Source organism: Solea solea, chromosome 16, assembly GCF_958295425.1.
Source record: "Solea solea chromosome 16, fSolSol10.1, whole genome shotgun sequence".
NCBI classification, from domain to species: domain Eukaryota; kingdom Metazoa; phylum Chordata; class Actinopteri; order Pleuronectiformes; family Soleidae; genus Solea; species Solea solea.
In genome coordinates, this window is record NC_081149.1 from 13,208,762 (window position 1) to 13,233,349 (window position 24,588).

Here is a 24,588-nt window from a genome sequence, read left to right on the forward strand (position 1 = left end):
TGTCGTCCAAAATCGGTCAAAAAAGTCATAGTATAGTATGTCGTCCAAAATCGGTCAAAAAAGTCATAGTATAGTATGTCGTCCAAAATCAGGCAAAAAAGTCATACTATAGTATGTCGTCCAAAATCACCGAAAAAAATCATACTATAGTATGTCGTCTAAAATCACAAAAAAAAGTCATAGTATAGTATTTCGTCCATAATCACTAAAAAAAGTCATAGTATAGTATGTCGTCCAAAATCGGTCAAAAAAGTCATAGTTCAGTATGTCGTCCAAAATTGGTCAAAAAAGTCATAGTATAGTATGTCGTCCAAAATTGGTCAAAAAAGTCATAGTATAGTATGTCGTCCAAAATCGGTCAAAAAAGTCATAGTATAGTATGTCGTCCAAAATCGGTCAAAAAAGTCATAGTATAGTATGTCGTCCAAAATCAGGCAAAAAAGTCATACTATAGTATGTCGTCCAAAATCAGGCAAAAAAGTCATACTATAGTATGTCGTCTAAAATCACCCAAAAAAGTCATACTATAGTATGTCGTCTAAAATCACAAAAAAAAGTCATAGTATAGTATTTCGTCCATAATCACTAAAAAAAGTCATAGTATAGTATGTCGTCCAAAATCGGTCAAAAAAGTCATGGTATAGTATGTCGTCCAAAATGCATAAAAATGTCTCAGATACTATGAGGGATGGGATTCGAACCAGTGTCCCCTGGGCAGGCTGGTATCCAAAAGGAACCAACACAGACCGCTGGGCCAATTGAAATGCCTCAACAATGGCTGCACGGTAGACTTTGTCATCTAAAATGACACCAAACTGTCATAGTATAGTATGTCGTCCAAAATCAGTCAAAAAATATAATATCAAATTTTTGACTGATTTTGGACGACATACTATACTATGACTTTTTTGACTGATTGTGGACGACACCGCAATCGACTGGTTGGGCACTCATGGTGTAGTATGTCGTCCAAAATCAGTTAAAAAATTCATAGTATAGTATGTCGTCCAAAATCACCCAAAAAAGTCATAGTATAGTATGTTGTCCAAAATCTGTCAAAAAAGTCATTGTATAGTATGTCGTCCAAAATCAGTCAAAAAAGTCATAGTATAGTATGTCGTCCAAAATCGGTCAAAAAAGTCATAGTATAGCATGTTGTCCAAAATCGGTCAAAAAAGTCATAGTATAGTATGTCGTCCAAAATCAGTCAAAAAAGTCATAGTATAGTATGTCGTCCAAAATGCATAAAAATGTCTTAGATACTGTGAGGGTTGGGATTCGAACCAGTGTCCCCTGGGCAGGCTGGTATCCAATAAGAACCAACACAGACCGCTGGGTCAATTGAACGCCTCTATAAAGGTTGCACAGTATGTTTTGTCATCTAAAACGACACCAAACCGTCATAGTATAGAATGTCGTCCAAAATCAGTCAAAAAAATTATATTTTAGTATGTCGTCCAAAATCAGTCAATAAAGTCATAGTATAGTATATAGTCCAAAATCAGTCAAAAAAGTCATAGTATAGTATGTCGTCCAAAATCGCCCAAAAAAGTCATACAATAGCATGTCGTCCAAAATCACCCAAAAAAGTTCATAGTATAGTATGTCGTCCAAAATCAGTCAAAAAAGTCATAGTATAGTACGTCGTCCAAATTCATTTAAAAAAGTCATAGTATAGTATGTCGTCCAAAATCAGGCAAAAAAGTCATACTATAGTATGTCGTCCAAAATCAGGCAAAAAAGTCATAGTATAGTATGTAGTCCAAAATCAGTCAAAAAAGTAATCGTATAGTATGTCGTCCAAAATTGGTCAAAAAAGTCATAGTATAGTATGTCGTCCAAAATCAGTAAAAAAAAGTCATAGTATAGTATGTCGTCCAAAATCAGTCAAAAAAGTAATCGTATAGTATGTCGTCCAAAATTGGTCAAAAAAGTCATAGTATAGTATGTCGTCCAAAATCAGTCAAAAAAGTCATCGTATAGTATGTCGTCCAAAATCGGTCAAAAAAGTCATAGTATAGTATGTCGTCCAAAATCGGTCAAAAAAGTCATAGTATAGTATGTCGTCCAAAATCGGTCAAAAAAGTCATAGTATAGTATGTCGTCCAAAATCAGGCAAAAAAGTCATACTATAGTATGTCGTCCAAAATCACCGAAAAAAATCATACTATAGTATGTCGTCTAAAATCACAAAAAAAAGTCATAGTATAGTATTTCGTCCATAATCACTAAAAAAAGTCATAGTATAGTATGTCGTCCAAAATCGGTCAAAAAAGTCATAGTTCAGTATGTCGTCCAAAATTGGTCAAAAAAGTCATAGTATAGTATGTCGTCCAAAATTGGTCAAAAAAGTCATAGTATAGTATGTCGTCCAAAATCGGTCAAAAAAGTCATAGTATAGTATGTCGTCCAAAATCGGTCAAAAAAGTCATAGTATAGTATGTCGTCCAAAATCAGGCAAAAAAGTCATACTATAGTATGTCGTCCAAAATCAGGCAAAAAAGTCATACTATAGTATGTCGTCTAAAATCACCCAAAAAAGTCATACTATAGTATGTCGTCTAAAATCACAAAAAAAAGTCATAGTATAGTATTTCGTCCATAATCACTAAAAAAAGTCATAGTATAGTATGTCGTCCAAAATCGGTCAAAAAAGTCATGGTATAGTATGTCGTCCAAAATCAGTAAAAAAATTCATAGTGTAGTATGTCGTCCAAAATCACCCAAAAAAGTCATAGTATAGTATGTTGTCCAAAATCTGTCAAAAAAGTCAAAGTATAGTATGTCGTCCAAAATCACCCAAAAAAGTCATAGTATAGTATGTAGTCCAAAATCAGTCAAAAAAGTCATCGTATAGTATGTCGTCCAAAATCGGTCAAAAAAAGTCATCGTATAGTATGTCGTCCAAAATCAGTCAAAAAAGTCATACTATAGTATGTCGTCCAAAATCAGGCAAAAAAGTCATAGTATAGTATGTCGTCCAAAATCAGTCAAAAAAGTCATAGTATAGTATGTAGTCCAAAATCAGTCAAAAAAGTCATAGTATAGTATGTAGTCCAAAATCAGTCAAAAAAGTCATAGTATAGTATGTAGTCCAAAATCAGTCAAAAAAGTCATAGTATAGTATGTAGTCCAAAATCAGTCAAAAAAGTCATAGTATAGTATGTCGTCCAAAATGCATAAAAATGTCTTTGATACTGTGAGGGTTGGGATTCGAACCAGTGTCCCCTGGGCAGGCTGGTATCCAAAAAGATGTAACACAGACCACTGGGCCAATTGAACACCTCTATAAAGGCTGCACAGTATGTTTTGTCATCTAAAATGACACCAAACCGTCATAGTATAGAATGTCGTCCAAAATCTGTCAAAAAAAGTGATAGTATAGTATGTCGTCCAAAATCGCCCAAAAAAGTCATACAATAGCATGTCGTCCAAAATCCCCCAAAAAAGTTCATAGTATAGTATGTCGTCCAAAATCAGTCAAAAAAGTCATAGTATAGTACGTCGTCCAAATTCATTTAAAAAAGTCATAGTATAGTATGTCGTCCAAAATCAGGCAAAAAAGTCATACTATAGTATGTAGTCCAAAATCAGTCAAAAAAGTAATCGTATAGTATGTCGTCCAAAATTGGTCAAAAAAGTCATAGTATAGTATGTCGTCCAAAATCAGTAAAAAAAAGTCATAGTATAGTATGTCGTCCAAAATCAGTCAAAAAAGTAATCGTATAGTATGTCGTCCAAAATTGGTCAAAAAAGTCATAGTATAGTATGTCGTCCAAAATCAGTCAAAAAATATAATATCACATTTTTGACTGATTTTGGACGACATACTATACTATGACTTTTTTGACTGATTGTGGACGACACCGCAATCGACTGGTTGGGCACTCATGGTGTAGTATGTCGTCCAAAATCAGTTAAAAAATTCATAGTATAGTATGTCGTCCAAAATCACCCAAAAAAGTCATAGTATAGTATGTTGTCCAAAATCTGTCAAAAAAGTCATTGTATAGTATGTCGTCCAAAATCAGTCAAAAAAGTCATAGTATAGTATGTCGTCCAAAATCGGTCAAAAAAGTCATAGTATAGCATGTTGTCCAAAATCGGTCAAAAAAGTCATAGTATAGTATGTCGTCCAAAATCAGTCAAAAAAGTCATAGTTTAGTATGTCGTCCAAAATGCATAAAAATGTCTTAGATACTGTGAGGGTTGGGATTCGAACCAGTGTCCCCTGGGCAGGCTGGTATCCAATAAGAACCAACACAGACCGCTGGGTCAATTGAACGCCTCTATAAAGGTTGCACAGTATGTTTTGTCATCTAAAACGACACCAAACCGTCATAGTATAGAATGTCGTCCAAAATCAGTCAATAAAGTCATAGTATAGTTTGTCATCCAAAATCACCCAAAAAAGTCATAGAATGGTATGTCGTCCAAAATCAGTCAAAAAAGTCATATTATAGTATGTCGTCCAAAATCAGTCAAAAAAGTCATAGTATAGTATGTCGTCCAAAATCGGTCAAAAAAGTCATAGTATAGTATGTCGTCCAAAATCGGTCAAAAAAGTCATAGTATAGTATGTCGTCCAAAATCGGTCAAAAAAGTCATAGTATAGTATGTCGTCCTAAATCAGGCAAAAAAGTCATAGTATAGTATGTCGTCCAAAATCAGTCAAAAAAGTCAGAGTATAGTATGTCGTCCAAAATGCATAAAAATGTCTTAGATACTGTGAGGGTTGGGATTCGAACCAGTGTCCCCTGGGCAGGCTGGTATCCAATAAGAACCAACACAGACCGCTGGGTCAATTGAACGCCTCTATAAAGGTTGCACAGTATGTTTTGTCATCTAAAACGACACCAAACCGTCATAGTATAGAATGTCGTCCAAAATCAGTCAAAAAAATTATATTTTAGTATGTCGTCCAAAATCAGTCAATAAAGTCATAGTATAGTATATAGTCCAAAATCAGTCAAAAAAGTCATAGTATAGTATGTCGTCCAAAATCGCCCAAAAAAGTCATACAATAGCATGTCGTCCAAAATCACCCAAAAAAGTTCATAGTATAGTATGTCGTCCAAAATCAGTCAAAAAAGTCATAGTATAGTACGTCGTCCAAATTCATTTAAAAAAGTCATAGTATAGTATGTCGTCCAAAATCAGGCAAAAAAGTCATACTATAGTATGTCGTCCAAAATCAGGCAAAAAAGTCATCGTATAGTATGTAGTCCAAAATCAGTCAAAAAAGTAATCGTATAGTATGTCGTCCAAAATTGGTCAAAAAAGTCATAGTATAGTATGTCGTCCAAAATCAGTAAAAAAAAGTCATAGTATAGTATGTCGTCCAAAATCAGTCAAAAAAGTAATCGTATAGTATGTCGTCCAAAATTGGTCAAAAAAGTCATAGTATAGTATGTCGTCCAAAATCAGTCAAAAAAGTCATCGTATAGTATGTCGTCCAAAATCGGTCAAAAAAGTCATAGTATAGTATGTCGTCCAAAATCGGTCAAAAAAGTCATAGTATAGTATGTCGTCCAAAATCGGTCAAAAAAGTCATAGTATAGTATGTCGTCCAAAATCAGGCAAAAAAGTCATACTATAGTATGTCGTCCAAAATCACCGAAAAAAATCATACTATAGTATGTCGTCTAAAATCACAAAAAAAAGTCATAGTATAGTATTTCGTCCATAATCACTAAAAAAAGTCATAGTATAGTATGTCGTCCAAAATCGGTCAAAAAAGTCATAGTTCAGTATGTCGTCCAAAATTGGTCAAAAAAGTCATAGTATAGTATGTCGTCCAAAATTGGTCAAAAAAGTCATAGTATAGTATGTCGTCCAAAATCGGTCAAAAAAGTCATAGTATAGTATGTCGTCCAAAATCGGTCAAAAAAGTCATAGTATAGTATGTCGTCCAAAATCAGGCAAAAAAGTCATACTATAGTATGTCGTCCAAAATCAGGCAAAAAAGTCATACTATAGTATGTCGTCTAAAATCACCCAAAAAAGTCATACTATAGTATGTCGTCTAAAATCACAAAAAAAAGTCATAGTATAGTATTTCGTCCATAATCACTAAAAAAAGTCATAGTATAGTATGTCGTCCAAAATCGGTCAAAAAAGTCATGGTATAGTATGTCGTCCAAAATCAGTAAAAAAATTCATAGTGTAGTATGTCGTCCAAAATCACCCAAAAAAGTCATAGTATAGTATGTTGTCCAAAATCTGTCAAAAAAGTCAAAGTATAGTATGTCGTCCAAAATCACCCAAAAAAGTCATAGTATAGTATGTAGTCCAAAATCAGTCAAAAAAGTCATCGTATAGTATGTCGTCCAAAATCGGTCAAAAAAAGTCATCGTATAGTATGTCGTCCAAAATCAGTCAAAAAAGTCATACTATAGTATGTCGTCCAAAATCAGGCAAAAAAGTCATAGTATAGTATGTCGTCCAAAATCAGTCAAAAAAGTCATAGTATAGTATGTAGTCCAAAATCAGTCAAAAAAGTCATAGTATAGTATGTAGTCCAAAATCAGTCAAAAAAGTCATAGTATAGTATGTAGTCCAAAATCAGTCAAAAAAGTCATAGTATAGTATGTAGTCCAAAATCAGTCAAAAAAGTCATAGTATAGTATGTCGTCCAAAATGCATAAAAATGTCTTTGATACTGTGAGGGTTGGGATTCGAACCAGTGTCCCCTGGGCAGGCTGGTATCCAAAAAGATGTAACACAGACCACTGGGCCAATTGAACACCTCTATAAAGGCTGCACAGTATGTTTTGTCATCTAAAATGACACCAAACCGTCATAGTATAGAATGTCGTCCAAAATCTGTCAAAAAAAGTGATAGTATAGTATGTCGTCCAAAATCGCCCAAAAAAGTCATACAATAGCATGTCGTCCAAAATCCCCCAAAAAAGTTCATAGTATAGTATGTCGTCCAAAATCAGTCAAAAAAGTCATAGTATAGTACGTCGTCCAAATTCATTTAAAAAAGTCATAGTATAGTATGTCGTCCAAAATCAGGCAAAAAAGTCATACTATAGTATGTAGTCCAAAATCAGTCAAAAAAGTAATCGTATAGTATGTCGTCCAAAATTGGTCAAAAAAGTCATAGTATAGTATGTCGTCCAAAATCAGTAAAAAAAAGTCATAGTATAGTATGTCGTCCAAAATCAGTCAAAAAAGTAATCGTATAGTATGTCGTCCAAAATTGGTCAAAAAAGTCATAGTATAGTATGTCGTCCAAAATCAGTAAAAAAAGTCATAGTATAGTATGTCGTCCAAAATCAGGCAAAAAAGTCATACTATAGTATGTCGTCCAAAATCAGGCAAAAAAGTCATAGTATAGTATGTCGTCCAAAATAGGTCAAAAAAGTCATAGTATAGTATGTCGTCCAAAATCAGGCAAAAAAGTCATACTATAGTATGTCGTCCAAAATCACCCAAAAAAGTCATAGTATAGTATTTCGTCCATAATCACTAAAAAAAGTCATAGTATAGTATGTCGTCCAAAATCGGTCAAAAAAGTCATAGTTTAGTATGTCGTCCAAAATTGGTCAAAAAAGTCATAGTATAGTATGTCATCCAAAATCAGTCAAAAAAGTCATAGTATAGTATGTAGTCCAAAATCGGTCAAAAAAGTCATAGTATAGTATGTCGTCCAAAATCGGTCAAAAAAGTCATAGTATAGTATGTAGTCCAAAATCAGTCAAAAAAGTCATCGTATAGTATGTCGTCCAAAATCGGACAAAAAAGTCATCGTATAGTATGTCGTCCAAAATCAGTCAAAAAAGTCATACTATAGTATGTCGTCCAAAATCAGGCAAAAAAGTCATAGTATAGTATGTCGTCCAAAATCAGTCAAAAAAGTCATAGTATAGTATGTAGTCCAAAATCAGTCAAAAAAGTCATAGTATAGTATGTAGTCCAAAATCAGTCAAAAAAGTCATAGTATAGTATGTCGTCCAAAATGCATAAAAATGTCTTTGATACTGTGAGGGTTGGGATTCGAACCAGTGTCCCCTGGGCAGGCTGGTATCCAAAAAGATGCAACACAGACCACTGGGCCAATTGAACACCTCTATAAAGGCTGCACAGTATGTTTTGTCATCTAAAATGACACCAAACCGTCATAGTATAGAATGTCGTCCAAAATCTGTCAAAAAAGTGATAGTATAGTATGTCGTCCAAAATCGGTCAAAAAAGTCATAGTATAGTATAATGTCCAAAATCAGTCAAAAAAGTCATAGTATAGTATGTCGTCCAAAATCGCCCAAAAAAGTCATACAATAGCATGTCGTCCAAAATCACCCAAAAAAGTTCATAGTATAGTATGTCGTCCAAAATCAGTCAAAAAAGTCATAGTATAGTACGTCGTCCAAATTCATTTAAAAAAGTCATAGTATAGTATGTCGTCCAAAATCAGGCAAAAAAGTCATAGTATAGTATGTCGTCCAAAATCAGGCAAAAAAGTCATACTATAGTGTGTCGTCCAAAATCAGGCAAAAAAGTCATACTATAGTATGTCGTCTAAAATCACCCAAAAAAGTCATACTATAGTATGTCGTCTAAAATCACAAAAAAAGTCATAGTATAGTATTTCGTCCATAATCACTAAAAAAAGTCATAGTATAGTATGTCGTCCAAAATCGGTCAAAAAAGTCATAGTTTAGTATGTCGTCCAAAATTGGTCAAAAAAGTCATAGTATAGTATGTCGTCCAAAATCGGTCAAAAAAGTCATAGTATAGTATGTCGTCCAAAATCGGTCAAAAAAGTCATAGTATAGTATGTCGTCCAAAATCAGGCAAAAAAGTCATACTATAGTATGTCGTCCAAAATCAGGCAAAAAAGTCATACTATAGTATGTCGTCTAAAATCACCCAAAAAAGTCATACTATAGTATGTCGTCTAAAATCACAAAAAAAAGTCATAGTATAGTATTTCGTCCATAATCACTAAAAAAAGTCATACTATAGTATGTCGTCTAAAATCACAAAAAAAAGTCATAGTATAGTATTTCGTCCATAATCACTAAAAAAAGTCATGGTATAGTATGTCGTCCAAAATCGGTCAAAAAAGTCATAGTTTAGTATGTCGTCCAAAATTGGTCAAAAAAGTCATAGTATAGTATGTCGTCCAAAATCAGTCAAAAAAGTCATAGTATAGTATGTCGTCCAAAATCGGTCAAAAAAGTCATAGTATAGTATGTCGTCCAAAATCGGTCAAAAAAGTCATAGTATAGTATGTAGTCCAAAATCAGTCAAAAAAGTCATCGTATAGTATGTAGTCCAAAATCAGTCAAAAAAGTCATCGTATAGTATGTCGTCCAAAATCAGTCAAAAAAGTCATAGTATAGTATGTCGTCCAAAATCGGTCAAAAAAGTCATAGTATAGTATGTCGTCCAAAATCGGTCAAAAAAGTCATAGTATAGTATGTCGTCCAAAATCGGTCAAAAAAGTCATAGTATAGTATGTAGTCCAAAATCAGTCAAAAAAGTCATCGTATAGTATGTAGTCCAAAATCAGTCAAAAAAGTCATCGTATAGTATTTCGTCCAAAATCAGTCAAAAAAGTCATACTATAGTATGTCGTCCAAAATCAGGCAAAAAAGTCATAGTATAGTATGTCGTCCAAAATCAGTCAAAAAAGTCATAGTATAGTATGTAGTCCAAAATCAGTCAAAAAAGTCATAGTATAGTATGTAGTCCAAAATCAGTCAAAAAAGTCATAGTATAGTATGTCGTCCAAAATGCATAAAAATGTCTTTGATACTGTGAGGGTTGGGATTCGAACCAGTGTCCCCTGGGCAGGCTGGTATCCAAAAAGATGCAACACAGACCACTGGGCCAATTGAACACCTCTATAAAGGCTGCACAGTATGTTTTGTCATCTCAAATGACACCAAACCGTCATAGTATAGAATGTCGTCCAAAATCTGTCAAAAAAGTGATAGTATAGTATGTCGTCCAAAATCGGTCAAAAAAGTCATAGTATAGTATAATGTCCAAAATCAGTCAAAAAAGTCATAGTATAGTATGTCGTCCAAAATCGCCCAAAAAAATCATACAATAGCATGTCGTCCAAAATCACCCAAAAAAGTTCATAGTATAGTATGTCGTCCAAAATCAGTCAAAAAAGTCATAGTATAGTACGTCGTCCAAATTCATTTAAAAAAGTCATAGTATAGTATGTCGTCCAAAATCAGGCAAAAAAGTCATACTATAGTGTGTCGTCCAAAATCAGGCAAAAAAGTCATACTATAGTATGTCGTCTAAAATCACCCAAAAAAGTCATACTATAGTATGTCGTCTAAAATCACAAAAAAAAGTCATAGTATAGTATTTCGTCCATAATCACTAAAAAAAGTCATAGTATAGTATGTCGTCCAAAATCGGTCAAAAAAGTCATAGTTTAGTATGTCGTCCAAAATTGGTCAAAAAAGTCATAGTATAGTATGTCGTCCAAAATCGGTCAAAAAAGTCATAGTATAGTATGTCGTCCAAAATCGGTCAAAAAAGTCATAGTATAGTATGTCGTCCAAAATCAGGCAAAAAAGTCATACTATAGTATGTCGTCCAAAATCAGGCAAAAAAGTCATACTATAGTATGTCGTCTAAAATCACCCAAAAAAGTCATACTATAGTATGTCGTCTAAAATCACAAAAAAAAGTCATAGTATAGTATTTCGTCCATAATCACTAAAAAAAGTCATAGTATAGTATGTCGTCCAAAATCGCCCAAAAAAGTCATACAATAGCATGTCGTCCAAAATCAGTCAAAAAAGTCATAGTATAGTATGTCGTCCAAAATCAGTCAAAAAAGTCATCGTATAGTATGTAGTCCAAAATCAGTCAAAAAAGTCATCGTATAGTATGTCGTCCAAAATCAGTCAAAAAAGTCATACTATAGTATGTCGTCCAAAATCAGGCAAAAAAGTCATAGTATAGTATGTCGTCCAAAATCAGTCAAAAAAGTCATAGTATAGTATGTAGTCCAAAATCAGTCAAAAAAGTCATAGTATAGTATGTAGTCCAAAATCAGTCAAAAAAGTCATAGTATAGTATGTCGTCCAAAATGCATAAAAATGTCTTTGATACTGTGAGGGTTGGGATTCGAACCAGTGTCCCCTGGGCAGGCTGGTATCCAAAAAGATGCAACACAGACCACTGGGCCAATTGAACACATCTATAAAGGCTGCACAGTATGTTTTGTCATCTAAAATGACACCAAACCGTCATAGTATAGAATGTCGTCCAAAATCTGTCAAAAAAGTGATAGTATAGTATGTCGTCCAAAATCGGTCAAAAAAGTCATAGTATAGTATAAAGTCCAAAATCAGTCAAAAAAGTCATAGTATAGTATGTCGTCCAAAATCGCCCAAAAAAGTCATACAATAGCATGTCGTCCAAAATCACCCAAAAAAGTTCATAGTATAGTATGTCGTCCAAAATCAGTCAAAAAAGTCATAGTATAGTACGTCGTCCAAATTCATTAAAAAAAGTCATAGTATAGTATGTCGTCCAAAATCAGGCAAAAAAGTCATAGTATAGTATGTCGTCCAAAATCAGGCAAAAAAGTCATACTATAGTATGTCGTCCAAAATCAGGCAAAAAAGTCATACTATAGTATGTCGTCTAAAATCACCCAAAAAAGTCATACTATAGTATGTCGTCTAAAATCACAAAAAAAAGTCATAGTATAGTATTTCGTCCATAATCACTAAAAAAAGTCATAGTATAGTATGTCGTCCAAAATCGGTCAAAAAAGTCATAGTATAGTATGTAGTCCAAAATCAGTCAAAAAAGTCATCGTATAGTATGTAGTCCAAAATCAGTCAAAAAAGTCATTGTATAGTATGTCGTCCAAAATCAGTCAAAAAAGTCATACTATAGTATGTCGTCCAAAATCAGGCAAAACAGTCATAGTATAGTATGTCGTCCAAAATCGCCCAAAAAAGTCATACAATAGCATGTCGTCCAAAATCAGGCAAAAAAGTCATAGTATAGTATGTAGTCCAAAATCAGTCAAAAAAGTCATAGTATAGTATGTAGTCCAAAATCAGTCAAAAAAGTCATAGTATAGTATGTAGTCCAAAATCAGTCAAAAAAGTCATAGTATAGTATGTCGTCCAAAATGCATAAAAATGTCTTTGATACTGTGAGGGTTGGGATTCGAACCAGTGTCCCCTGGGCAGGCTGGTATCCAAAAAGATGCAACACAGACCACTGGGCCAATTGAACACCTCTATAAAGGCTGCACAGTATGTTTTGTCATCTAAAATGACACCAAACCGTCATAGTATAGAATGTCGTCCAAAATCTGTCAAAAAAGTGATAGTATAGTATGTCGTCCAAAATCAGTCAAAAAAGTCATACTATAGTATGTTGTCCAAAATCAGGCAAAAAAGTCATACTATAGTATGTCGTCCAAAATCAGGCAAAAAAGTCATACAACAGCATGTCGTCCAAAATCACCCAAAAAAGTTCATAGTATAGTATGTCGTCCAAAATCAGTCAAAAAAGTCATAGTATAGTACGTCGTCCAAATTCATTTAAAAAAGTCATAGTATAGTATGTCGTCCAAAATCGGTCAAAAAAGTCATAGTATAGTATATAGTCCAAAATCAGTCAAAAAAGTCATAGTATAGTATGTCGTCCAAAATCGGTCAAAAAAGTCATAGTATAGTATGTAGTCCAAAATCAGTCAAAAAAGTCATCGTATAGTATGTAGTCCAAAATCAGTCAAAAAAGTCATCGTATAGTATGTCGTCTAAAATCACCCAAAAAAGTCATACTATAGTATGTCGTCTAAAATCACAAAAAAAAGTCATAGTATAGTATTTCGTCCATAATCACTAAAAAAAGTCATAGTATAGTATGTCGTCCAAAATCGGTCAAAAAAGTCATAGTATAGTATATAGTCCAAAATCAGTCAAAAAAGTCATAGTATAGTATGTCGTCCAAAATCGGTCAAAAAAGTCATAGTATAGTATGTAGTCCAAAATCAGTCAAAAAAGTCATCGTATAGTATGTAGTCCAAAATCAGTCAAAAAAGTCATCGTATAGTATGTCGTCCAAAATCAGTCAAAAAAGTCATACTATAGTATGTCGTCCAAAATCAGGCAAAAAAGTCATAGTATAGTATGTCGTCCAAAATCGGGCAAAAAAGTCATACTATAGTATGTCGTCCAAAATCAGGCAAAAAAGTCATACTATAGTATGTCGTCTAAAATCACCCAAAAAAGTCATACTATAGTATGTCGTCTAAAATCACAAAAAAAAGTCATAGTATAGTATTTCGTCCATAATCACTAAAAAAAGTCATAGTATAGTATGTCGTCCAAAATCGGTCAAAAAAGTCATAGTATAGTATGTAGTCCAAAATCAGTCAAAAAAGTCATCGTATAGTATGTAGTCCAAAATCAGTCAAAAAAGTCATCGTATTTTATGTCGTCCAAAATCAGTCAAAAAAGTCATACTATAGTATGTCGTCCAAAATCAGGCAAAACAGTCATAGTATAGTATGTCGTCCAAAATCGCCCAAAAAAGTCATACAATAGCATGTCGTCCAAAATCAGGCAAAAAAGTCATAGTATAGTATGTCGTCCAAAATCAGTCAAAAAAGTCATAGTATAGTATGTAGTCCAAAATCAGTCAAAAAAGTCATAGTATAGTATGTAGTCCAAAATCAGTCAAAAAAGTCATAGTATAGTATGTAGTCCAAAATCAGTCAAAAAAGTCATAGTATAGTATGTCGTCCAAAATGCATAAAAATGTCTTTGATACTGTGAGGGTTGGGATTCGAACCAGTGTCCCCTGGGCAGGCTGGTATCCAAAAAGATGCAACACAGACCACTGGGCCAATTGAACACCTCTATAAAGGCTGCACAGTATGTTTTGTCATCTAAAATGACACCAAACCGTCATAGTATAGAATGTCGTCCAAAATCTGTCAAAAAAGTGATAGTATAGTATGTCGTCCAAAATCAGTCAAAAAAGTCATACTATAGTATGTCGTCCAAAATCAGGCAAAAAAGTCATAGTATAGTATGTCGTCCAAAATCGCCCAAAAAAGTCATACAATAGCATGTCGTCCAAAATCACCCAAAAAAGTTCATAGTATAGTATGTCGTCCAAAATCAGTCAAAAAAGTCATAGTATAGTACGTCGTCCAAATTCATTTAAAAAAGTCATAGTATAGTATGTCGTCCAAAATCGGTCAAAAAAGTCATAGTATAGTATATAGTCCAAAATCAGTCAAAAAAGTCATAGTATAGTATGTCGTCCAAAATCGGTCAAAAAAGTCATAGTATAGTATGTCGTCCAAAATCAGTCAAAAAAGTCATAGTATAGTATGTCGTCCAAAATCGGTCAAAAAAGTCATAGTATAGTATGTCGTCCAAAATCGCCCAAAAAAGTCATACAATAGCATGTCGTCCAAAATCACCCAAAAAAGTTCATAGTATAGTATGTCGTCCAAAATCAGTCAAAAAAGTCATAGTATAGTACGTCGTCCAAATTCATTTAAAAAAGTCATAGTATAGTATGTCGTCCAAAATCGGTCAAAAAAGTCATAGTATAGTATATAGTCCAAAATCAGTCAAAAAAGTCATAGTATAGTATGTCGTCCAAAATCGGTCAAAAAAGTCATAGTATAGTATGTCGTCCAAAATCAGTCAAAAAAGTCATAGTATAGTATGTCGTCCAAAATCGGTCAAAAAAGTCATAGTATAGTACGTCGTCCAAATTCATTTAAAAAAGTCATAGTATAGTATGTCGTCCAAAATCGGTCAAAAAAGTCATAGTATAGTATATAGTCCAAAATCAGTCAAAAAAGTCATAGTATAGTATGTCGTCCAAAATCGGTCAAAAAAGTCATAGTATAGTATGTCGTCCAAAATCAGTCAAAAAAGTCATAGTATAGTATGTCGTCCAAAATCGGTCAAAAAAGTCATAGTATAGTATGTCGTCCAAAATCAGGCAAAAAAGTCATACTATAGTATGTCGTCTAAAATCACAAAAAAAAGTCATAGTATAGTATTTCGTCCATTATCACTAAAAAAAGTCATAGTATAGTATGTCGTCCAAAATCGGTCAAAAAAGTCATAGTTTAGTATGTCGTCCAAAATTGGTCAAAAAAGTCATAGTATAGTATGTCGTCCATATTCATTTAAAAATGTCATAGTATAGTATGTCGTTAAAAATGACACCAAAATAGTCATAGTATAGTAAGTCATCCAAAATGAACATAGAGCATGAAAAAGGCATAGTCATTTAACTCCCATGAAGTATTGTTTTTGGTGGCTCTGTGTGTGTGTGTGTCTGTTTGTTTGTTGTTGCAATTGCCTATATGACCAACAGAGGCCACCAGAGGCTTGTTGTGTGAATGGGGTGAAGTCTTCCATCTCTGATTGTCTTGTTATATTTGGAAATTATTTTTACACATGATTATTTATTTACTTGCATTGACCGGATTTTATTTAATTTTTTACGAACATGGCTTCCTGATCTTTCTCTCACATTGAAATCTTATTTTTATTATGATTAAATATATGTTTATTCTAATAATGCATTTCCTGTTACTTTTTATTACACAGGGACACAGCCAGCATGAACAGTCTTGGTTACTGCAAAATTGATGGACGCATCAAAGACATGATCATCCGTGGAGGAGAGAACATCTTTCCTGCTGAGATAGAGCAATTCCTTTATAAACATCCCAAAGTGCAGGAGGTGCAGGTCAGATTCAAAGCCACCAGAGGACAGCAAAGTGTCTCTGATTTAACGGAGATGTCACAGTAACTTCCTGGCTCTGTTTCCAAGGTGGTTGGGGTGAAAGATGAGAGGCTGGGTGAGCAGGTGTGTGCCTGCATCAGGCTGAAGGAGGGTCAGAGCTGCGGTGCAGAGGAGATTAGAGCGTTCTGCAAAGGACAGGTGAATAAAACCCACTGGATCTTAGAGCACAGCTGCACGTGATGTGGACTGACATGATAATGTGTGTTTTTCCCCAGATTTCTCGTTTCAAAATCCCACATTATGTGATGTTTGTGGACAGCTACCCCCTCACTGTCTCTGGAAAGGTAACTTCTGCTCTAATAGCAACAACAAAATGGTGCTTAATCATATAAAACTGAGATGGCTGTTGTTTTGTGTTTCACAGATCAAGAAAAATGTACTAAAGCAGGATATGGAAAAGGCACTGGGCCTTTAGCTTGATGGACACTGAGTGAAGGGAAGCACTCAGCACCAAGAGATGAACTGGGACTATAATTCTAATTTGCTGCTTGATTTTATACCATTTTGCAGTCTAAATGTTATTAAAATACCGAAAAATGTAACCTAACCTTGAGCCTCTGTGTCTGATGTTGATAGTTCATCAGCGTCTTTAAAGTTGTTTGACAAAACATTCAAAGAGGTTTGAGGATAACGATGAAAGATACTGACTGCAGAACACAAAGTTAAAGAAGAAGTGAGTGGTTTTCTGAACTGTGAAATATCCACATCAGATCAACATTGGCCCTCAATAAAGTTTCAGTGGCGTGGAATGTAAATGGTGCCTCTCAGCTGACAGTTAGCCAGTCCATCGCAGGGCCACATAGAGACAAACTCATTCACTACGGTCAACTCAGAGTGAACCACTTACTGTGGGAGGAGGCCGAAGAACCCAAAGAAACACTACAACTGTGGGATGTCGCATGGTTTTATTGTGTGTTATCGTCACATGAGCTCGAAGAGTTGTTTTTTTTCCAGAAATGTAATATACAGAAAGTATGTTTGCACAAGCACATTATTGCCTTTTTTATGCACAAGGGTCACAAACCAGCCTGTGTACTGTACCTTTGGTGGGGTGAGCGGACAAGTCCTCCATTTGTTGCAGTCTGCAGTTTCATAATTATATGTCACATATTCTTACACATTGGCACTTTCAAACGTTCAATATTTCATTCAATATTCAAAGTTTTCTCTGCAAAGGTGCAAAGTTTGACAGTCTTATCATGAGGGTGGAGCTTGCTGCCGTGAGTGGACAGAGGTCATGAGTTTAGACTCAATACTTGCTGACTCTAATTAGCCACTGATTTCAAAAACTGGCACAAAAAAAAAACGTTTCTTCTTCAAAGTTTCCACCTGAAACAGAAGTTGGGTGTTTCCAAGGTGGCTACACATCGGACCAGTTAAACCAGATGTTATTCTGTCACAGGTCTGTAGGACTGTGTACTGATCCGGCTGCTATAAACTGGACTGTGTGACCAATGTCAGCACTGGTTTCCTCTTCACTGCTCAGATCATGGGCAAACAGACTCGCTTTCGTGGATGGACTTAAACGCACCACGTCACTGACATCATGCAGCTCTACTTTGATCTTGTAAGTTTGTGTTCAAATAGCTCTTAAATGTCTATGTAAATTGTCACATTGTCCCCTCTACGCAGGAGTTAAAATGATCAGAAATGTGGATTAAATAGTAATAATATGAACTACAAATGTTCTGCAACGAACTGTGCGTAATTCCGGGATATCAAGGAAATGAAAACACATCTAAAGCAACTTTATTTACATGTTTATTAACTGTACATGTGGTTTAAAAGGTCTGCACAGACACTTTGACCGAGGAAATAATGTTGGCTTTTCCTCCCAATAGAAATCGATTGTTGTCATGATTGTACATGTACCATGTCAAATAATACTCTAGTACATGATCAGTCTGCTTACTTCTGGAGGTAAAGGTATGAGTAACAACCTGTTAAAATACACCAGAATGACATTTACTGGGGGAGGACCCCCACACCTCCACTAGGGTGTTCCCCCCCACGTTACAAATGCTTAAATAATCAGTGAGCATTCACTGCAAAATGTTACAGTGTTTTATTTGACTCCTGACCTTTGACAATTGTTTCTTTTTGCTCACAGGTCCCGGTCACTGCATGTGGACAGTCCTCCTCACAAACCCTCTCTGACCTGCAGCTACGTCCACGGCACCTCCACCGTCTCTCTGCTCTCCCAGACCGTGGCTCAGAGCCTGGACAGCACAGTGCAGCGCTGGCCGGACCGTGAAGCTGTCGTCTTCCTGCAGGACGGCATCCGGAAAACCTTTGCACAGTTTCAGCAAGATGTGTGTTTCACTCGTTGGCTTTCAGGACATTTGGCAAATCGAGCTAAATTTCATACATTTAAAAAAAGAAAGATGACCACTGATGTCAGTGGTGTCTTCTTTTGGCTGTCATAATGAGTTCTCTCCTTCCTTTGTCACCTCATCAATGTGTTCTGGGATTATAATCCAATCTAGATCAGATCAGATTCTCTTTCAGCAGTTTTTTAGAAGGAATGAGAAAAAAAAAAACTTTGTATATTGTATATAAATAAATATCTTGAGCTCTGATTCTGGCGCGTAAAATCAATAAATAAATGTCGTATTTGTATTCTTTTGTTGTTGCAGGTAGACCAGGCAGCTGCAGGACTCCTTGCTCTGGGCCTGAAGCGAGGCGACCGACTGGGAGTTTGGGGACCCAACATTTACGAGTGGATCCTTTTCCAGTTTGCTTCAGCCAAGGCTGGGATTATACTGGTTAGTCTGGAAGACATGCTTACCTTTAAAGGTCCAGGTTTTGTAGGTTTCCTGCCAGAAATTGAACATACGACTCGAAAGTATGTTTGTGGATCATCTCTTTAAACTCTTTAAAATAAAAAATGTCAGGTTTCCACACCCTGCGAGCAGGACATTGCACATACCCATGATGAACTGTATTATTGTACGTTTACTACTTTCCCAGTAATTCAATCATTGTTGTTCTTGCAGGTTGCCTTGAACCCAGCCTATCAGGTGAAGGAAGTGGAGTTTACGTTAAAAAAGGTATGAAACAGTAAAGGAGTGAGACCTGCTTACATAACCACAAGGTCTGGTCAGTTTAAACAAGTGGCGGCTGATTATTTACTACATATATACAAACTAAATCTTAACACATTAGCATTAACTGTACAGAATTGATGTGTCCAGGTCCAGTGTAAGGCAGTGGTCTGTCCTACTCACTTTAAAAGCCAGATGTTCTGTGAGATGCTGAGGGAGATCTGCCCAGAGATTGATGAGGCACCAGCTGGTATGATCCAAAGCTCCAGGTAACACAGACATACAATGATCATCTTCCTTTTTTTTTTACATACTCACTTCCTCTGTTATAACGTAAGTTTCTTGGCTCTGCCAGGCTGCCAGACTTGCGTATGGTGATCGTGACAGACAGCAGACAGCCAGGGATGCTGCATGTGGAGGATGTGATGCAAGCAGGAGAGAGTCGACACCACAAAGAGCTGATGGAGCTACAGAAGATGCTGTCCTTCGATGACCCCATCAATATTCAGTTCACATCGGTAACTTTCATTATTGCACTTTTTACACATGAATTGTTGATTGTTGACTGTGACGTCCTGGTCCGTCTCTTTCCTGAAAACACATGTTAAGGGATGTCACTCAAATGCAAATTCGAAACCAAAAGAACTCCAGGAAATCCTATAAAATGTGGTACAAACATTTAGTTGGATTCACAGATTAAATTATTACAATTTTAGGCTGTGGTCTGACCTTACAATTTCAGTTCATGTTTGTGAAATTAACATCTAAGAAACACCTTGAATGATTTTTTTTTTTTTTTTTTCAAATTTGATACAGATCAGTTGCACTTAAATAAGTAGGATATTTGACATTTCAATACTTAGTTACAAACGTCCATGTGACCTGGGCAAAAGTCAACAGTCTGACCTCATGAAACCCCTTTTTGCTTTGTTAATGCATAATCTTAAGAGCACCGTTTGGACTGGACACCACTTGTCAGCTTTTATGAGTTGGATGTCCAAATTTCAAAGGTCAAAGAAGAAATAAACGTTTCAGCCTCTTGAATATGTTAAAGTCAACATGCACTTGTTTTATGAGGCTAAAACCGTTGTTGACTTAAACTACACGGAGAATGGAGGCGCACAACCGATGCACAGTAATTCTAGTTTACATATTGAATAGAAGCCTCAGAAGCCTCAGCAACAGGCTGCTCCTCCCAAAGTACAGGACCAACAGGCTGGGGGACTCGTTTGCCCCCCGCGGCCATGAAACTGTACAACTCCTCACTGGGGGGGAAGAGGGCAAACAGTACAAGTAAACAAACAACTGTCCATAAGCTGTAGGTGTGTGTGTACCTATGTGGGTGTATGTATATGTATGTATGTGTATATATATGTATGTGTGTATATATGTAAATATATATATATATATATATATATATAGCATAGGTCATTTTTATTTTTATTTTTATCTTATTTTATTCCATTCTATATTTTATTCTATATTTTATGGTGTTTGGTACCTGGGGTGTTTCTCTTTCCAGTCTCCTGTAAAGTGTGACTCTAATTTTAACAGTGCTGTGTGTGGATGTTGGAGCTGTTAATTTCCCCGAGGGAACCTCACAAAGGGATTAATAAAGTCGTCTGTCTGTCTGACCTTGTTTTCTCTTATAGGGAACTACAGGGAGCCCAAAGGGAACGGTTCTTTCCCATCACAATATTGTCAATAATGCCTACTTTACTGGTCTTCGAGTGGGTTATGCATCAAGAGTAAGTCCATATTTGTCTCCTGCTTTAAAGAAAATGCCAGCAGTAAAAATGTCAGAGATCTTATTTTTAACATTTCTCATCAGCCCCGGGTGCGAGTGTGCGTCCCTGTGCCGATGTACCACTGCTTTGGCTCAGTGTTTGGAGGGATTTGCATGGCAGTGCAGGGTGTTACGCTCGTCTTTCCTAGTTCTGGCTACAACATCAATGCTAATTTGGAGGCCATTCACAGTGAAAAGTACATCATATACAGCTCATCACCCAAACGGATTTTCATATGCATGCTATGCAGTAAAAGAGTTCATCGTCTCGCACTTATCTTTTCATCGTTTAGGTGCAACTTCGTCTACGGCACTCCCACAATGTTCATCGACTTGCTTAGCCAACCAGATTTACACAAGTATGACCTGTCATCAGTTGAATCTGGTAAGAAAAATGTTGTTTTCATGAATTCAGTTTAATGTCTCACCATTATTTACGGCCTCCTTGTCTGTTTCTGGTGCTTCAGGGATCATGGCAGGGTCTTCGTGTCCACCTGAGATTGTTAGAAAACTGATAACAGACATGAACATGACAGAGATAGTCGTAAGTATTTGATTTGCATGTCCTGTACCTTTTTGAAAGAAACTAAATATGATTTGCTTCAGCGACATAAATACATGTGGTGTTTTACAGATAGGTTATGGAACCACAGAGAATATACTTACATTTCTGGGGTTTCCACAAGACAACGATGAACTGAAGATAAACTCGACTGGATGCATCATGAGCCACACTGAGGTACGTCTCCTCTTTGCACGAACCTTTGTCTACACATCTCCATCACAGCACTGTGACTCACAGTGTGACTGTGTGCACAGGCAAAAGTGGTGGACCCCACTACTGGGGTGGTTGTTCCTCTGGGAGAATCAGGAGAGATTATGATCAGAGGCCCCTGTGTCATGCACGGGTACTGGGACGATCCAGAAAAAACCAGAGAGGTCATTTCGCAAGATCGCTGGTACAGGACTGGGTGAGACTAATGATCACAGAAGACCTTTGATAACTCACCAAACAATTATCATCATTTACACATGTATTTTTTCCCTGTCCTTTGACAAAGGGACACAGCCAGCCTAAACAGTCTGGGATACTGCAGAATTGATGGACGTATGAAAGACATGATCATCCGTGGAGGGGAGAACATCTATCCTGCTGAGATAGAGCAGTTTCTTTACACGCATCCCAGAGTGCAGGAGGTGCAGGTCAGTCAAACCCACTAGAGCAAAGCAAGGTATCCCTAAATGGCAATCTTCCACTGTGAGCTTGTTATTTGTGTTATAGTTTATGTCTGTTTCCATGAAGGAACAAATGATGGAACACTAACACTAGCTGCACTGCTATATCCATAATGACGCGTCTCACAAACAATCCCTCTCAGTTTGGCAGGTTATTTATGGGGAGTGATGACGTTAGAGCCTCGTGGCCAAAATGTCTGCACACTGTTACAATACACATTTAAATTGTAAATTGTCTGACTCAAATATGTTGTGTTGTAAGCGACTCAGATACATTTAACGGAGATGTCACAGTAACCTCCTGTCTCTGCTCTTTCCAAGGTGGTTGGGGTGAAAGATGAGAGGCTGGGTGAGCAGGTGTGTGCCTGCATCAGGCTGAAGGAGGGTCAGCGCTGCGGTGCAGAGGAGATTAGAGCGTTCTGCAAAGGACAGGTGAATAAAACCCACAGGATCTAAGAGCACAGCTGCACGTGATATGGACTGACATGATAATGTGTGTTTTTCCCCAGATTTCTCGTTTCAAAATCCCACATTATGTGATGTTTGTGGACAGCTACCCCCTCACTGTCTCTGGAAAGGTAACTTCTGCTCTAATAGTAACAACAAAATCGTGCTTAACCGTATATAAGTGAGATGGCTGTTGTTTTGTGTTTTATAGATCAAGAAAAATGTACTAAAGCAGGATATGGAGAAGGCACTGGGCCTTTAACATGAAGGACACTGAGTGAAGCACCAGGAGATGAAATGGGGCTATAATTCAAATTTGCTGTCTAAATGATAATAAAATAATTTGAACCTAACCTTGAGCCTCTCTGTTTGATGTAAACAGTTCATCAGCATCTTTAAAGTTGTTCACAGATAAAGGACAACGATGAAAGATACACACGTCACCCATTTTCTGTGAAGGTGGTGTAAAGGCCTGCAGAACACAAAGTTAAAGAGGAAGTGAGTGGTTTTCTGAACTGTGAAATATCCACGACAGATCAACGTTGGCCCGAAAATAAAGTTTCAGTGGCGTGGAATGTGAAAGTACAGACCCCACCTCCTTTTAAAGAAGGTGCAAAGATCCGTCCTGTAGGGGACATTTGATTTAAAATGTCAGATAACATTTTCCTGAGGAGTCAAAGGTATCGGGTCTTGTTCATTAGTCATAATTATGTCATTTATGTTCCCATTTCGAGGAAGACAATCAATAAAGTATGGCACATGCGAGTGAAATCTTTGGTTTGCAAAGTTTCAACTTGGCGTCGGTTAAATCTCAAATCTCCAGAGTTCAGATTCTGGTAGGTGAAAAAGGATGCAAACAAACGCACAATAAACCACACAATGTGAGGGGAGATCATTGCGTTTTGCGTTGGGATGTAGCTGGATGAATTTGGTCGAACATGATGAGCCTTTGTGTGTCTTCTTTAAGATTTGCTGTGTAACATTCAAGAGGGTTTTTTTTTGTAGTTGCAGGAATTGAATTTAAATAATCATGTTTGTACAAGCATACCTTTGCTTTAAAGTGAAATTAGCCTGCGTACTGTACCTTCGGTAGGGTGAGTGGAGAACTCCTCCATTTGTTGCAGTCTGCAGTTTCATAATTATATGTCGCACATTCTTACACACTGGCACTTTCAAACGTTCAATATTTAAATGTCTTGTTTATGTGGGCTTTGCATGCATTTGCCTTCTTACCAGCTATGGTTTTTACAGACCACAAAATCCTACTAACTTTTCTCTGCAAAGGTGCAAAGGTTGACAGTCTTATCATGAGGGCGGGGCTTGCTGCCGTTAGTGAACAGAGGTCATGAGTTAATCCTTACAGTCAAAAAAAACCTATAAACCACATAGCAAAGCCAAGGAAATCAAATGTGTAAAGTATTAAATGTTTATTAATCTTTGCTGACTCTAATCAATCACTGATTTCAGACGGTTTTAAAAACTGGCCTAACAAAAAAAAAAAAACTTTATCTTCTTCTTCAAAGTTTACACCTGAAACAGAAATGGGCGTTTCCAAGGTGACTACACATCGGACCAGTTAGACCAGATGTTATTCTGTCACAGAGCTGTAGGACTGTGTATTGATCCGACTGTGTGACCAATGTCAGCACTGGTTTCCTCTTCACTGCTCAGATCATGGGCAAACAGACTCGCTTTCGTGGATGGACTTAAACGCAGCGCGCCACTGACGTCATGCAGCTCCACTTTGATCTCGTAAGTTTTTGCTCAAGTAGCTAAGTGCTCATAAATGTGTGTGAGATGATGAGTGATATTGTTAGAGTTTTATATTAATATGCGTTTAAATGTTTTTTAGTTTTAAGTCAGGTATTAAAAGTAGAACATTGTGTACCTAATATGTAACCACGGGATAGATTCGAACACAGTAAAGCTGTTTCTTCATGTGGACTTTAAATGACCAGAAATGTGGATTATATAATAATAAAAATAATAATAACAATAACGATAACACTGCACGCGTTCTGCAAACGAATTGTGCGTAATTTGGGGATATCAAGGAATTTAAAACACATCTAAATCAACTTTATTTACACGTTTATTAACTGTACATGTGGTTTGAAACGTCTGCACAGACTGATTCAATGTTCGGTTTGACCAAGGAAATAAGAACTAATCGATCGTTGTCATGAGGGTGCATTTACATTTACCATGTCAAATATTACTCCAGTGCACGATCAGTCTATATCCACCCAGCGCTGACTCAACATGCCACTGAAAATGTCCTAC

The 24,588-nt window shown here is 36.3% G+C and overlaps 2 protein-coding genes across 5 annotated transcripts in view; both read left to right on the top strand.

Annotated features, from left to right (window-relative positions):
• Window positions 1-24,588, top strand: part of LOC131474983 (medium-chain acyl-CoA ligase ACSF2, mitochondrial-like) — a 38,607-nt gene that overhangs the window by 7,514 nt on the left and 6,505 nt on the right. The window contains exons 13-16 of one of the 4 annotated variants that reach the window (XM_058652742.1): window positions 15,594-15,735; window positions 15,820-15,930; window positions 16,008-16,076; window positions 16,157-16,339. The exons of 1 other annotated variant lie outside the window; for it this stretch is intronic. In XM_058652742.1, coding sequence (XP_058508725.1) covers window positions 15,594-15,735; window positions 15,820-15,930; window positions 16,008-16,076; window positions 16,157-16,207 — 373 coding nt within the window. In that variant the 3' untranslated portion in view covers window positions 16,208-16,339. Of the gene's footprint in view, window positions 1-15,593; window positions 15,736-15,819; window positions 15,931-16,007; window positions 16,077-16,156; window positions 16,340-23,846; window positions 24,058-24,588 lie in introns of those variants that run through there. 2 more of the 4 variants (XM_058652743.1, XM_058652744.1) reach the window with 2 other exon arrangements.
• Window positions 17,025-22,658, top strand: LOC131474984 (medium-chain acyl-CoA ligase ACSF2, mitochondrial-like). The gene is made up of 16 exons (XM_058652745.1): window positions 17,025-17,359; window positions 17,903-18,104; window positions 18,429-18,557; window positions 18,789-18,842; window positions 18,987-19,105; window positions 19,192-19,354; window positions 20,489-20,584; window positions 20,668-20,819; window positions 20,916-21,007; window positions 21,090-21,166; window positions 21,257-21,361; window positions 21,442-21,593; window positions 21,684-21,825; window positions 22,180-22,290; window positions 22,368-22,436; window positions 22,517-22,658. The coding sequence occupies exons 1-16, from the start codon at window positions 17,247-17,249 to the stop codon at window positions 22,565-22,567; spliced, it is 1,827 nt and encodes a 608-aa protein (XP_058508728.1). The 5' UTR covers window positions 17,025-17,246; the 3' UTR covers window positions 22,568-22,658.

What these genes read in the sequence shown, in the direction of transcription:
- LOC131474984 (XM_058652745.1), top strand. Translation starts at nt 17,247, where the DNA reads ATGTCAGCACTGGTTTCCTCTTCACTGCTCAGATCATGGGCAAACAGA. An exon ending in TGGAGTTTACGTTAAAAAAG is followed by an intron (nt 18,843 to 18,986) that starts GTATGAAACAGT and finishes TGATGTGTCCAG; the next exon opens with GTCCAGTGTAAGGCAGTGGT. An exon ending in GATCGCTGGTACAGGACTGG is followed by an intron (nt 21,594 to 21,683) that starts GTGAGACTAATG and finishes CCTTTGACAAAG; the next exon opens with GGACACAGCCAGCCTAAACA.